Below are 15,927 nucleotides of genomic sequence, written 5' to 3' on the forward strand. Positions count from 1 at the left end.
TTATCTTTCATTGTGTTTTATAATTCTTACTTCTCGTATCTATTGTCTATTTATCTATTCTTATTCCTCTGTTTTATTATATACATGTCTGTCTATCGACCCATCTGTCACTTACTGTCTATCATCCTACCTGCTCTCTACTTGTGTGTGTATCTATCATTTAGCTTACCTATGTTTTGCTAACCATTCGCTATTCTTTTGTTTATCTATTTACTTATATGTCCATTTATTGTCTATTCATTTATTATCCTATTTATCTATTTATCTATCCTATACCTTCCTTTGGCTATCCATTTTCAATTCATTTACTCATTTTTTGTAATGTTTATTATCTATGTATCCACTCATCTATGGATCTCCTCATTACTCTGATTATGAACGCATTTGCACATTCATCTTTTTCATAGATCAAGTTACAAGAATTTACTTTCCCCACCTGTGCATACCCGACGGTCTTTCTAACTACCAACACGCCTGACTGTCTCCGTGTCTATTCACCTGAGCACTCAATTAACCTGTCTGGACTTGCATCCTTCACGTTGCCTCTGCCATCCGGTAATTGCCTGTCTATTTACCCGCGCCAAGTGACCTGGTTGCTTGTGTATTTGTTTATTAATTATCAAGGACCATCGGCACTGTAAATACGTACTATATCTGGTTATTCGCGAACTAATGTTATGCAGCAAAGAAATACGAGTCCTGAGTATGAGATGAAGCACACGCACAAGATGAAAAGAAAGGGTAGAAAAATTAAGATGAAAAAGATAAGAAAAAAGGGAGGAAAGAAGGATAGAAAAATGGTATGAAAGGAGAACGGATGGAGAGTTAGGGCGAAAGGTCAGCAAGGAAAGAATAAATAGAACGAAAGGAAGAATAAAGCCTCATTTCACCGAATCACGAAAAGCTATGGCAGATTTTGTGTCTCTTGTTTTTAAGTGAGCATTCAAACTTGTCTTCATCTAAATGTATCATAAGACCAAGAGAGAAACAGTGTTATTTCATCGTAACACTGTACCAAGAATATGTATGACTTGCTTCTGATGCTCCGTCCTCCTCTCCTCCTACTTGCCCAGACCTTGCAACATACTCTCAGTTATCTAAGCAGTCCATCCCTTCTTGCTGTTTAGTGACCGGTGAGTGACTGACACACACTGAACTCTTTCAATGCTCTTTGCAATATTATTCTCTAATAACTATCCACTCTGAGACATTTTTTTCGTTTTTCAGTCACTTCCAAACATTGTAATATGTAGAAATAGCAAAATCTCTTCTTTTACATGGCTTTCTTTCTTGTATATGCATATACGGATTTCATCAATACCTTTCCGTGACCTGCATTGTCACATGTCGCAATGGAAGGGTTATCGCACGATGGAAGAAGGTCAGAGAGAGAGAGAGAGAGAGAGAGAGAGAGAGAGAGACTTAATATAAGGAGAAAGGCGGTTACCGATACGTATTGTTATGCGTGGAGTAACAATACGGTCCAGATTTATTAACGAGGCAAGTATGGATGCTGGTGGTGACTTGATATATGCAGTGCTGAAAGTTTCACATATCGGAGACTGTAGTACTTTCTTCACGCGAGCCTCGGACACGTTTACTCACAAGCAATGGGTGAGTAACGTAGCGCACTCATTTCCACCATATAATTATTTCCTTCACTGCCAACTCTGCTGACGTGCTGCGGTCTACTTAAGATACCTACATTAATTTTTGGGTGGATCAGGAGATTTACGGTGAAGGAAAAACCACAAATACTGGAGTGAGTTAAGTGTTGCTAGATTTTTACTACAATTAGTAAAAATATATAGAGATGACTATTTCAATTTCCTTCATTTTAATTCCTATCCGTTGAACTATTGTTTGTTTTCCTTATTAATTAAGTGAGACTTGCCTTCAACTTGAATAGACTTAACACAAGCTTCCACTCTGGACTTATCGCATTAAACTTGTGGCTTGCTGGAGTTCTGCGCGACGTGAATACTCTCCATGTCATTACACAGAATTTGCGTCAGTATCGAATGACTAAAGTGAGTAAGTGCGAACCTTTAATGAACTATTCAAATGATACTGGGTTGAAATTTACTTATTGTGTCTTTAGAAATTTAGCAAAAGCAAGATAAAAAAAAAGAAAAAGAAAAGAGGAAAAATTTGCTCACATCAGTAATAAAGATCAATGACTCTTTAAAGTGAGTAAGTGCGAATCTTGCACTAATATACAAAAAAGTGACCAAATCTAAATAATACTAATTCAATTTTTCATTATGTGTTTAGAAATTTTACAAAGAACAGAAAATAAAAAAAATTCACAAAAACAATAAAAGGCATAAAACAATACATAAATATAAATAGATAAAAAAAACAATGATTAAAAAGAAAAATAAGATTGGCTAATTTAGTACGACCACTCATCTCTTGAAACTGTTGAACTGGTAATGCATCGCAAAGAAAACTGAACAAACTACCAGGAGAAAATTAACGAAGCCTAAGCAAACGACTGATTGTGACGATAAAAAGAGAAAATGACGTGTTATTTATTCACTGATATAAACTGCATTTAAAGGCGGTCATAGAGCGCCACAATTAATGGTAGTGTGTGTGTGTGTGTGTGTGTGTGTGTGTGTGTGTGTGTGTGTGTGTGTGTGTGTGTGTGCGCGCGCGCGTTCACCACTTCTCACCATTATCAGGGATGTCACTAAAAAAAAAAAAAAAGAAATAGTCACCAAAACCACAAGCACCTGTCACCATCACCATTGCCAACACTTACCACCATAATTACAGTCATTACTTGTCACTATAACCAAGCAGATCACTTGTCACTATAATCACCGTCGCATGTCACCAAAATCACCGTCACTTGTCATCATAACCATGAACGTCGCTTGTCACCTTAATCTATTATCACGTTACCCTTCATGGCAGTCAAGGACGCGAACTAATGCTTAAGGAGGGAAGGTTGGTAATGCAGTGTATCTTCATTTCGGTGCGGCATAATTAATTCTGTCAACGTGGCGGTAATCCTGCATCAAAGGGCGGCAGCGAGTCTCTCAGTCCACCGCACCTTTATTTGCCACTAATGTTTTCCCTCGTATGAATATAAACACGTTAATGATTACTCTATTTGTGGCTTCATTTTCTACTGGGACTATTTTACTATATTTACTTTTTTTTTTAGATTTGAGGCTTAGCTGTAATAAGGCTTGTTTTTTTTTTTTTCTTATGTTAATTACTCCATTTTTGGCTTGTAACTCTATTTTTTTTTTTACCAGATCTGAGGTTTGACTGTAACATGTTTTTGTATTTCTAGAGCACTGGAAAAAAGCTTAAATGTTTGTCCTGAAGTCATTACGAAACAGTATTGAGTGAAAATGAAACTGCGTATATGTAAACTCATGACCTACATACGACTCATGACTGGTTTCGTGTATCTGTCTATCTGCCTCCACATCAGACACACACACACACACACACACACACACACACACACACACACACACACACACACACACACACACACACCCAGGCTGTCTTCCCAAGCGTCGCCTTTAATGTATCAGTACCGAACTTATTTTGCCCTCATCTAACTTTCACTCCATCACTACTCGGCGCCGCCTCGCCTGGTCATATTTCAGGGCGGGAGGACGCCTCATTTCCCCGGATGCTGGTTAATTTTCGAAGAATTTGAATAATACTCGAGTGCAGGAGAGAGAGAGAGAGAGAGAGAGAGAGAGAGAGAGAGAGAGAGAGAGAGAGAGAGAGAGAGAGAGAGAGAGAGAGAGAGAGAGAATGAAAAGTGATACCATCTGGAAATATTATTTTATACTCAACTTTCATCATCTTGTGTCTTCTAACCTTCTCCTCCTTTCCTCCTCCTCCTCCTCCTCCTCCTCCTCCTCCTCTTCCTCCTGCTGGGCCTCGGGGACTGACTAATGGCAGCTCACAACCTGAATTGCCTTGCGACGCACCAATTTTTCATAAAAGGTTTCATCCATATTTTAGGTGGCAAAAAGGAGAGTGGTTGAGGAGGGTGGTAGGTTGCGACCTCAAAACACTACCCGTAATTGTGTTCATTATGCTCTCTCTCTCTCTCTCTCTCTCTCTCTCTCTCTCTCTCTCTCTCTCTCTCTCTCTCTCTCTCTCTCTCTCTCTCTCTCTCATAATAGCACACGTCCTCCGATGATGCAGTGGATTTTTCAGACAGAGAGAGAGAGAGAGAGAGAGAGAGAGAGAGAGAGAGAGAGAGAGAGAGAGAGAGAGAGAGAGAGAGAGAGAGAGAGAGAGAGAGAGAGAGAGAGAGAGAGAGAGAGAGAGAGGAAGCTGGATGATTTATAGGCCCGGTAAAAAGGGGATAAGAAGAAGTGAACATTTTTTCCTTCCCCTCCCGTTCTCCCTCCCTACTCCTCTCCCTCCCCACCTCTTTCCCTTCCTCCGTCAGGTAGAAGCGATACCTTTACTGATTTAGAGCTGTCATAAAAATGAATTGGCTGCTTGATTTCCTCTCATATATATTTTTTACTGGTTAATTCTTTTTTATCCCTAACCCTTTCCTTCACACTCCCCATGATTAATAGGTGTCAGAAACGTGAGAGAAATAACAATAATGATCAAAAAAGCACACAGAAATCAATGAGTTATGATGATAGTGAAGCTTCGAAAGGGATGACGGTAATGGTGGTAATGATGGTACGCCCACCTGTTCGTCCTGCGGTGGGTTAATTGAGGTGTTCCCGTCCCTTGCTCACCTGTGTGTATTATGTTACAGAATGTGGCATTCTCTCGTCCCGTGTGTGTAGAGGGGCGATGTTTGCACGACACTGATGCAATGATACGTACTGGGTGTGGGTCATTGGTGGTGGTATGTGTGTGTGTGTGTGTGTGTGTGTGTGTGTGTGTTTCACTGTTTGATCTGCTGCAGTCTCTGACGAGACAGCCAGATGTTACCCTACGGAACGAGCTCAGAGCTCATTATTTCCGATCTTCGGATAGGCCTGAGACCAGGCACACACTACACACCGGGACAACAAGGTCACAACTCCTCGATTTACATCCCGTACCTACTCACTGCTAGGTGAACAGGGGCTACACGTGAAAGGAGACACACCCAAATATCTCCACCCGGCCGGGGAATCGAACCCCGGTTCTCTGGCTTGTGAAGCCAGCGCTCTAACCACTGAGCTACCGGGCGTGTGTCTATGTGTGTGTGTGTGTGTGTGTGTTCTAGTGGTGGTGATGGTGTAAATGATGCTGCTAAGCGTATAAAAAAAACAGTGGCAGGAGAAACAGCAGCAAAAGCAAAAATAATAAATGATGATGCAGATGGTGATAATGATGCTTATTCTGCTACTACTACTACTGCTTATAAAAATAGATAATAATAATATCAATAATAATAAAAATAATAATAATAATAATAATAATAATAATAATAATAATAATAATAATAATAATAATAATGATAACAATAACAATAATAATAATAACAATAATAATAATAATGATAATAATAACAATAATAATAATAATAATAATAATAATAATAATAATAATAACAATAATGAAAATAATGATGATAATAACAAAATGATATTGTTGAAGAAAAAGATATTGACAAAGAAGATTATGCCACTAATGGAGAAGGAGGAGGAGGAGGAGGAGGAGCAGGAAGAGGAGGAATAGGAAGAGGAGGAGGAGGAGGAGGAGGAGGAATAGGAGAAGGAAGAGGAGGAAGAGAAAAATGATGTTGACTACATATGTAATAAAAACAATAACTACAACAACAATAACAATAACAATAGCGATAACAACAAGAACAAGAACAAAAACAATAACAATAACAATAATGCTAATAATAATAATAATAATAATAATAATAATAATAATAATAATAATAATAATAAGTACGATAATAGTAAAAATAATGACAATAATGACAATAATACTATTAATGGCAATTTCATTTGTCTTAATTAAAGCAGTGGCGCCGGAGGGAAACAATGAGCTTAATGAAAATATGAATAATGTTAATGTGTGTGTGTGTGTGTGTGTGTGTGTGTGTGTGTGTGTGTGTGTGTGTGTGTGTGTGTGAGAGAGAGAGAGAGAGAGAGAGAGAGAGAGAGAGAGAGAGAGAGAGAGAGAGAGAGAGAGAGAGAGAGAGAGAGAGAGAGAGAGAGAGAGAGAGAGAGAGAGAGAGAGAGAGAGAGTAGCAGAACATTACGGTACACACACACACACACACACACACACACACACACACACACACACACACACACACACACACACACACACACACACACACACACACACACACACACACACACACACACACACACACACACACACACACACACACACACACACACACACACACACACGGGCAGCAGATGGTCGTGGCTCGTGGAGTGAATGGGAATAGTGGTTACATAACAGCCTGGGGTGATGTAGGGCAGTAGGCAATTCAAGTAATCGGCTCTGCTGTATTAAGGTGAACATGGCTTACCTGTCTGCTTCATTGCCTGCCCCGACTGACTGACTGACTGACTGACTGATTGATTGACTAACTGATTGACTGACTGACTGACTTACTGACTGACTGGGTTACTGACTGATTGACTGACTGACTGACTGAGTTGTTTACTGACTGATTAACTGACTGATTGACTGACTGACTGACTGACTGAGTGGCTGACTGATTATTTCTTGCTGTTTATTATTTCTTCACCTACTTCGATATGTTTCAGTTTTTTCCGTGTCTGTCGCTATTTCTATGATTTTGTGGCAGTTTCTTTATTCATTTCTGCAATTTTGTTTGTCTCTCCCTTTTAGCATCTGCCATTTTTCCCTACCTATCTAACTGTCTTCCTTTCTATCTCACGTTCTCTTTATCGTTTCTCTGTGTATGCCTCCCTATCTCCAGGTTTCTTCGTCACTGTATTTCTGTGTCTTTCTGTGTTCCCTTCCTTTCTGCCTCTCGTCCTCTTTGTCTCTCTGTCCCACTGCGTCCATGTCTCTATACTCTTTGTTGTCTCCTGAGTCTATATGTGGGTTTCTTTGTCCTCTCTAGTACTCCTTTTCTGTATGTATATATGCACTTTTTTATGTCTTTGTGTGTGTGTGTGTGTGTGTTTCTCTGCTTCCTCTGTTCATCTGTCTGTCTCTCTCTCTCTCTCTCTCTCTCTCTCTCTCTCTCTCTCTCTCTCGTTTATTTTTCTGTTCATCTGTCTTTGTTTTCTGTTCTCTCTCTCTCTCTCTCTCTCTAACAGTTGTCACCTTTTCCTCCTCTTTGTTCTTCCCAGTATTTCCTTTTCTTTTGCTTTCTTTTACTCTTTATTCTCACCTCTTCTATTTTCTCGAGGCTCTACTGTTTTCTCTCGTTCTTTCTACTTGCCTTTTTCTCTCTCTCTCTCTCTCTCTCTCTCTCTCTCTCTCTCTCTCTCTCCTTGACCCTACTTCTAATGTTTTTCTTGTCTCCCGTCAAACTTCATGGTTGCGTCATTCTATTTTCCCTTTTTTCCTGCTTTCCTCCATGTCTATTCATTATTTCCACCTTAAGAGTTTTCTACAAGCCGTCATCTCTCTCTCTCTCTCTCTCTCTCTCTCTCTCTCTCTCTCTCTCTCATTACTTTCCCCTTCCTGCATATCCTACCCAATCCTTTCTTTCCTCACCCCTTGATCCTGCTACCGGCAATTATAACCCATTTTTTCAACCTTATCTTTCTCTCTAATCCTATTCAATGCATTGTTTTCCTCGCTCCCTTGTTTTGTTACCTCGGAACCTTCCCCTGCACTCCCTACTTGTTTGATTATTGCCTGAACCTTTTCCACCCTGCCCTGTATCACATATGCCTCCTCCGACCTATCAGGCTCTTATTTCTTTGTTTTATTTTCGTTGTATCTGGGTGTGTTTGGAGATTATGGAAATACCTGATGCTTACCAATTTCCGGACATTGTTTATTTCTTGGTAATGTATGAGTTGTTTTTTTTTTTTTTTGCTTTTTCCCTTTGTATCGTGGTCTATGAAATGAAGGAATCAGGGTTGAAATGAGTAAATCTAAACTCAACTTGAAACTTTGAAAAAAAAAGAGAAAACGAACAAAATTTTAAAGTGAAAATGCTAATAGTATTTCCGCTATCTTTTTTTTTTGTTCTTATTTAAATACAATGCAAGAATCAGTAGTAAAATGAATTAACTGAACCATTTAAACCTAACCTACCTTTACTTAACTTGACGTAAATGTAACCTAACCAAATCAAACCCAAACCAAATCAACCTAACCTAACCTTACTTAACCGAACATTACTTAACCTGATCTATCCTTAACCTAACCTAATCTAACCTTACTCAACTATATCTAACCTAAATCAAACCAACCTGACATTACTTCCCTGATCTATTTCTAATCTAACCTAGCCTTACTTTAACTATATCTAACCTAAAGCAAACCACACCACACCAAACCAAACCTAACCTAACCTTATTTAATCTGACCTCTATCTAACCTAACCTTACCTTACTTAACCTGACCTGTATCTGACCTAACCTTACCTTACTTCCCCTGATCTCTATCTAACCTAAACTTAACCAACGGAACTATCAAAGGAAGAACGCTAACGTGATCTATTTCCGCTGTTTTTTCTCCCTTAAGATCCAGCCTCACCTCACAGTCTTACTCCGCCCTGCTCAGGCTTATCTCGCCCCGCCTCCCTCGCCCGCTGGTCACCGCTCCTGCAACATTTATATCAGTTTGTTTTATGGTGAACTTTTTCAATATCCGCCCCGCCTGTAGGTCCGCCCCGTCTGCCAACCCGGATATAAAGAACTCATAAATTTGACTCCCATTCTTATCCTCCTCCTCTTCCTCCTTCTTCTAGTACTACTTTGTGATGAAAATGCATCTCCTCATTTCTTCTTTCGCTTTTTCTCCTTGCTATCTTTTTTTTTTAATCTATTGTCTTCGTTTCCTCTCGACTTCTTTTATTCTATTCTTAGCCTCCTCAATGTTACTTTTCTTTTTTCTTTTCTTTTTCAATTTGTTTTCCGTGTTTTTTTTTGTCTGGTAGCTTCTTTTTTTCTGTTCTTCCCTTGTTTTTTTTTCCCGTCGTCTTTCTTATCATCAGCAGGATCATTATTTTCTTCTCCTCCTCCTTATCCTCATTCTCTTTCTCTTCTCTCTCTATTCTTCTATCTCCGCATCATTCCTGTTTTTCCGCTTTTTTGTGCCTTTCCAAGTATATTTAGATTTTTCTCATCATCATTATCATCTTTCGTATGTTCCTTCCTTTTCGTCATCGCCATCAATCTATTCTTTTATATCACCATTCTCCATTTTTTATGATAATTATCCCTTCTCTTTTTAGTTCCCTTACCTTACCTGGATCTCATTATTATGTTTTCCCTGCTCCTGCTTTTCGTCCTCCTCCTCTTCCTCTTATTCTACGTTCATCGTTACCACCCTGTTCTTCCTTTATTTTTCTATTCCCCACTTTTAGGATTATCGTTCAATATCGTTTTTTTATATTTTTTCTTCTCGACTGATTATTGTGCTTCTCTTGTTCGTCCTTTTACTTCACCTAGCATTCTGTTTTTTCAGTCGTGCGTTCCTTTTTTTGTACCTGTTGATTATTATTTCTGCTATTCAAAATCATATTCTCTCTTTCATCTTTTTTGTTCTTATTTGCATATTGCGCTGTGATTTCCTTCTTTTCTCCCCTCTAACATTTCTACTCCGTATTTCCCAGTCTGTTTCTTTCTTAATTTCTCCTTTCTTGCGTCATCTTGTAGTTCTTGTTTTCCTTTGTTCTTCTTATGCTCCTTACTTCGCCTACACCATGTTCTAATCACACTTTATACAATTCACGTACATTTCTCGTTCATATTCTCGTTTTTTGCTCTTGTTCTCTTTTTCCTCTTCTCTTTCTTCCACTTCCTCCTCATCATCATTACAAAATGATATGCAAGGATAAACAGATATTATATTGTTTGGTCTTTCTTTTTCTTCCATGTTCTAAACCTCCCTTTTTTTTCGCTATCCATTTTTTTCTCCTTCTTTCATTCCTTCTTTTCCTGTTCCTCTTCTTTTCAGAATTCCTCCAAACATCTTTTCGAAACTGCAGTCACGTTCCTATCCTGCCCCTCTCCTCCCGTCCCCTCTTAGTGGTTCCTGCGAGCACACGTATGTCCCGAAATGAGGAGAAAAAAAGGACATTCTACGTGGTAAATTAAGCAAAACCTCCCAGCTAAGTGTCCATAATAAGTAACATTTCTCCTAGTGGGAAAAAATACAAGTTTTTTAAAACATTATGATAAAAATGGCGCCTTAGTCTTCCTTGCATAACTGGATATTAAAGAGAAATTAAACATTAGGGAAATTTTATAGAACTTCGGTGTTGAAGTTAGATGAACGGAAAAGTTAACGAGTAAAGTTCAAATAAGTTTAATTAATATAAAGCATAACGAAAATCAATGGCGATAAAAGGAGGACAAGAAGATGAATAAAGACAAGTGCACAAATGAATACCGTTACATACAACAACTCCTACATGGGAACATCTCTATGACCTCACAGGGAACACGTAACAAAACACAGAGGAGAGTCAACACAATATACAGATGAGTTAAAAGCAACAATTATGTAAATGATGAACAAACAGCTTGGTTAAGGCATGAAAAATTAGGAAGCTTCAGGCTGACACACACACACACACACACACACACACACACACACACACACACACACACACACACACACACACACACACACACACACACACAGAGAGAGAGAGAGAGAGAGAGAGAGAGAGAGAGAGAGAGAGAGAGAGAGAGAGAGAGAGAGAGAGAGAGAGAGAGAGAGAGAGAGAGAGAGAGAGAGAGAGAGAGAGAGAGAGAGAGTGTGTGTGTGTGTGTGTGTGTGTGTGTGTGTGTGTGTGTGTGTGTGTGTGTGTGTGTGTGTGTGTGTGTGTGTGTGTGTGTGTGTGTGTGTGTGTGTGTGTGTGTGTGTGTGTGTGTGTGTGTGTGTGTGTGTGTGTGTGTGTGGACATGCAGCAAATGAAATCACAATGGAAAGACAGCACACAACGGAATAACACCAGGAGGGAAAAGTTACAACAACAAACACGAAGGTAAAAACAACACAAACATGGAAATACAAAAAAGAACAGGAAAAGCCGCACAAATGAACACAGCACTCGGGTAACAAAGCAAAACACACGGGGGGGGGGGAGGTCGATGCAGGTGACATGAGTAAAGCACGTAGGATATTGCCTAAGAGAGCTGGAGGCATTTGTGTGTATTTGCAGACTGTCACTCAACCACACCAAGCTGGAATGGACGGTGGACCAGAGAGGCAACAATACCCACCCTCTGTCCATCTGCTCCTCCCAGTGTCCCAACGGCCACATACGCAATTTTCAGGTAAGGGAGCGAGTGAGGATAAAGAGTCAATGTTTTAGTCAGTCACTGATGGTATGCAAGTAGGTTATGTTCTATACAGCGACTAACTACCACGTGTATGTCTGACGGCTTCTCACAGCTTCCAACACTATCTCATGCTATATTGTGAAAGGAAAGAGCTATGAATGAATGAAAAAAATTGAGTAAGAAAAGCGAAAATAGGAGAATGACATGTGTGATAATCTAATGGGTAGAATAAGTGATAGATTGAGTGAATGAGCGAAAAAAAAGAGTAACAAGTGAGTGAGTGAAGGAAAAATGAATGAGTTAAACAAAATTGATCAACAACTGAGCGAGTGAAGAGAGGAGGGAGGGAGGGAGAAGAAGAAGAGCGTGTGATTATTAAAGACTGCAAGAATGCGGAGACAGAAGTGATGAGAGAAAATAATATTAAAATGAGAACGTAAGTGAGCGAACGAAAATGAGTAAATGAGCGTGAAGAGAAAAGAAGGATGAGCAAAATTGAAAAAAGAAGGAGGGACATGGAAAGACTTGAGAGTGGGAGGGAAGGTGCGAGAGGAGGGAGGAAGGAGAGGAGGGAAGGGAGGAGAGAGCAACGAACGGGTGTGAACAAATAGCGAGAGGGAGGAAGAATAATAATTAAAGCGCCAGTTGCTTGAGAGAGAGAGAGAGAGAGAGAGAGAGAGAGAGAGAGAGAGAGAGAGAGAGAGAGAGAGAGAGAGAGAGAGAGAGAGAGAGAGAGAGAGAGAGAGAGAGAGAGAGAGAGAAGACAAAGAAAAAAAATGAAAAGCAAGAAACGAGATCAATGAAGAGAAAGGAATGAAAGATAACTTAATCAAAAGAATAATTCAAAAGAAAAGTGTTGTGTATGTGTATGTCTGTGTGTGTGTGTGTGTGTGTGTGTGTGTGTGTGTGTGTGTGTGTGTGTGTGTGTGTGTGTGTGTGTGTGTGTGTGTGTGTGTGTGTGTGTGTGTGTGTGTGTGTGTGTGTGTGTGTGTGTGTGTGTGTGTGTGTGTGTGTGTGTGTGTGTGTGTGTGTGTGTGTGTGTGTGTGTGTGTGTGTGTGTGTGTGTATAGAGCCGGTAGTGAAGAGTTATGAGTGTGCCTGGTGATGAGAATGAATGGGCCGGTGAATGAAGAATGGGGCGGGAGTGAATCATTGTTAACTTAGATGTCTCAAGGCGGGGCAATGAATAGTGCGGAGAAAGTGTTAAGTGTGAAAGAGGAGGAGGGGAGGAGGAGGAGGAGGAGGAGGAGGAGGAGGAGGAGGAGCAGGAAGAGGAGGAGGAGGAGGAGGAGGAGGAGGAGGAGGAGGAGGAGGAGGTGGTAAGAGGAGGTGGAGGGGGTGGTGAAGAAAGACAAAGAAACACTTTACAGAAACGGATATTGGAAGGTAGTTTAGTTCTATAAACTGAGCATCTGCAAGACTACTGTTCAGTAAAGAGGAGGAGGAGGAGGAGGAGGAGGAGGAGGAGGAGAAATATACTAAAGAGATCGGAACATGAAGGGACAGAAGCCGCTCTGGTTAATAACAGTATCGAGGGTTTAGCTGGTTTCAGTGTTCTGCGAGTATTGAGAGGTGCGGGCCACGCGTGCATCTCTCCCGGTAATGGCTGCATTAGAGCCGGCAGAGGAGCAAAGCCGGGAAAGGTGCTACGGAAAAGTGTTTGAGTATGCTTGTGTGCGTTTGGCAATCTGAATATTCTTCCCTTTCGACTTAATTCTCTCTCTCTCTCTCTCTCTCTCTCTCTCTCTCTCTCTCTCTCTCTCTCTCTCTCTCTCTCTCTCTCTCTCGTGAAAAAAATCTGACATTGATTTAATGCTTAATGACTCACACGCATGTGCACCTCTCCTCACACACACACACACACACACACACACACACACACACACACACACACACACACACACACACACACATTGCCCTTGACAAGGAGAAATATACAACGTTAAGGGGAAAGGAAGGATGTTGTTACGGCCATTAATAATGAGAAAGAAAAAGATAGAGAGAGAGAGAGAGAGAGAGAGAGAGAGAGAGAGAGAGAGAGAGAGAGAGAGAGAGAGAGAGAAATTACAGAGGCGTAAAGCAAAGGAACGGAAAACTCTCTCCTATCCTTTCCTCCGTATCATGCACTCTGTCTCTCCCTCTCTCTCTCTCTCTCTCTCTCTCTGATCTAGCAGTCTTTAGGATAACGACACCGGTGTCTTGATGTACACTGGTGCTAGGCAGGCCTCTCTGGTGTCCTTGGTGGCGACACAAGAGGGTTTTAAGGAAGCTTGCGTCATATCCTGTCTAAGAATGTAAGATGGTGTGTATTGTTTTTACTTTGCTTATTGTTTTGTTAAGGATTACAGTTTGCGAGTTTGGCGATGTTCAGTAATGGTGAAGTGTGTGACGAAGGTTGGCAATGCTTATAGTGGAGTTGGGCATTCTGAGAGAGCACTCCGGTGATTGAGTTGAGTCGTGCAATCATCCTCACACGTTCCATTCTTTCACAAGTCTTGTTTCCCATTCTATTTGCGCGTTTCTTGTTCACCACATTTTTGTTTTTACTTTAGTTTTTTTCTTTTTATCTTAGTGAGTGAATATTATCGTATTTTTGAGCCAAGTAAAAATTTCCTTGAATTATGATGTAGAAAATTAAATAAACTTAATAAGGACGAATTGTAGTTTTCCATTTGAAATTCTGCGACCGAGTCACAAGCAAGCCGGCTGGCTGACTTGCCCGCGTGCAGCTTAGGACTTGATGCTGGTCGTGGTGAAGGCGGTGTTACTGCCGCTATTGCTGCTACTACTAGTATCACCACCATCCCCACCACCACTACAACAACAGTAGTTATAGTAACAAAAACACAACAATGATAACGATAACATTACCATTATTAGTACCAGTACCCAAGTAAATATAAAGATAAAATTGACAATAGTATGAATACTTCATCATTATCATTATTGTTATTATCATTACTGATATCATATTATCATAATCATCGTCATCATCATCATAATCAGCATTACCTTCGTTAAAATATCAAAGGAAGAATCTTCATAACGTGCACTTACTGACCACACACACACACACATACACACACACACACACACACACACACACAAACAGGCAGGAAGGATAGGGCAGGATTCGTGGTCTTTGGATCCTGCAGTGTTGCAAGGTTACAGCTCAGGTCGCGTGCTTATTCGCTGCTGAGTGAACAGTGACTGGAGCGTGAAAGCAGGCAAGCAAATCTGTCTTAACTCTGTCTTTGATTCAAACCTACAACATATCAGTAGCGGGCCACGCGGGCAAACCATTGCATCAGTGAGCTCCTTACTATATACCTAATGATAGACTAAGCAGAGTCCATTAGGGACTGAGGTGAATTTGATAACGTTCCGTCTGTCATGTGAGAGGTTTACCATTATACGCACTTCATCACTGTCATCATTATTATCCATTTCCATCAACTCCTGTCTAAAAACAAAATAAAACATCGCCACAGGGGTAAATACACCACGCGTTACTCACTACATTAGCGTCTTTATATAACACCCATTACTGCTACAAAAGAAAACTCCACAGGCCCAGCAAAGAAAAGGTTAATTCCCTTATAGATCGTTCCCGGGGTGACAATCTCATCATTCTACCCACACACAGTCCTGAGCAAGTTTACACTCTAATCCTCGCCAGAAACTTTTATTAAGCCTGCATCTGCCCGAGCACAAATTCCAAAGTTTTTAAAAGCTACACCAATTCCCAGCTGTAAACAATAGCTTGAGGAACGATGAGTCTCAGTAGCGTTAGGGGTAGGGAAGTGGTAAGGAAGAGAGAGTGAACGAATGAGAGGAAGGAGTAAGAGGTCCCTGTAATGACTCTCAGAGCTTCGGTTGGGTACGCGAGGAAAGGAAGCGAAAGAAAAGGAAAAAGGTACGCCGAGTGAGGGAAGAAAGAGAGGAAATGCAACGCAGTTCATGGAGTGAGAGGAGAGGAAGAGTGGATGGAAGGAGATGAGAGCAGATGTAGAGGCAGAGGAAGATGTGTGAAAGGAAGAGAAGATGAGAGCAGATGTAGAGGCAGTGAGTGTACGTATGTGTGAAAGGAAGAGAAGGCGAAGGAGAGAGAGAGAGAGAGAGAGAGAGAGGAGAGAGAGAGAGAGAGAGAGAGAGGAGAGAGAGAGAGAGAGAGAGAGAGAGAGAGAGAGAGAGAGAGAGAGAGAGAGAGAGAGAGAGAGAGAGAGAGAGAGAGAGAGAGAGAGAGAGAGAGAGAGAGAGAGAGAGAGAGACGATAAAGAAAGGAACGGAGGAAGGGATGGAAGACAGAAGGGAGGGATGGAGGGAGGGATGGAGGAAAGAAAGGAGGGAGAGATGGAGGGAGGGATGGAGGGAGCGACGTGCTGTCACCTCACTGAAGCAGAGTGAAGCGTCACCTCGCTAGGGGTGGGCTGGGGGGTCACCCTTTACCTTCGACCTGGTTATTGAATTTGTCTTTCAGGTCTGAACGAAGTCACTGTGTGTGTGTGTGTGT

The 15,927-nt window shown here is 40.9% G+C and overlaps 1 protein-coding gene across 1 annotated transcript in view; it reads left to right on the forward strand.

The window, feature by feature from the left end:
- LOC123519757 (metabotropic glutamate receptor 8-like) overlaps positions 1 to 15,927 on the forward strand; it is a 117,249-nt gene that overhangs the window by 83,764 nt on the left and 17,558 nt on the right. Inside the window, exon 10 of the mRNA XM_045281262.1 lies at positions 11,294 to 11,408. Coding sequence (XP_045137197.1) covers positions 11,294 to 11,408 — 115 coding nt within the window. The remainder of the gene's footprint in view (positions 1 to 11,293; positions 11,409 to 15,927) is intronic.

This window comes from Portunus trituberculatus, chromosome 46, assembly GCF_017591435.1.
Source record: "Portunus trituberculatus isolate SZX2019 chromosome 46, ASM1759143v1, whole genome shotgun sequence".
NCBI classification, from domain to species: Eukaryota; Metazoa; Arthropoda; class Malacostraca; order Decapoda; family Portunidae; genus Portunus; species Portunus trituberculatus.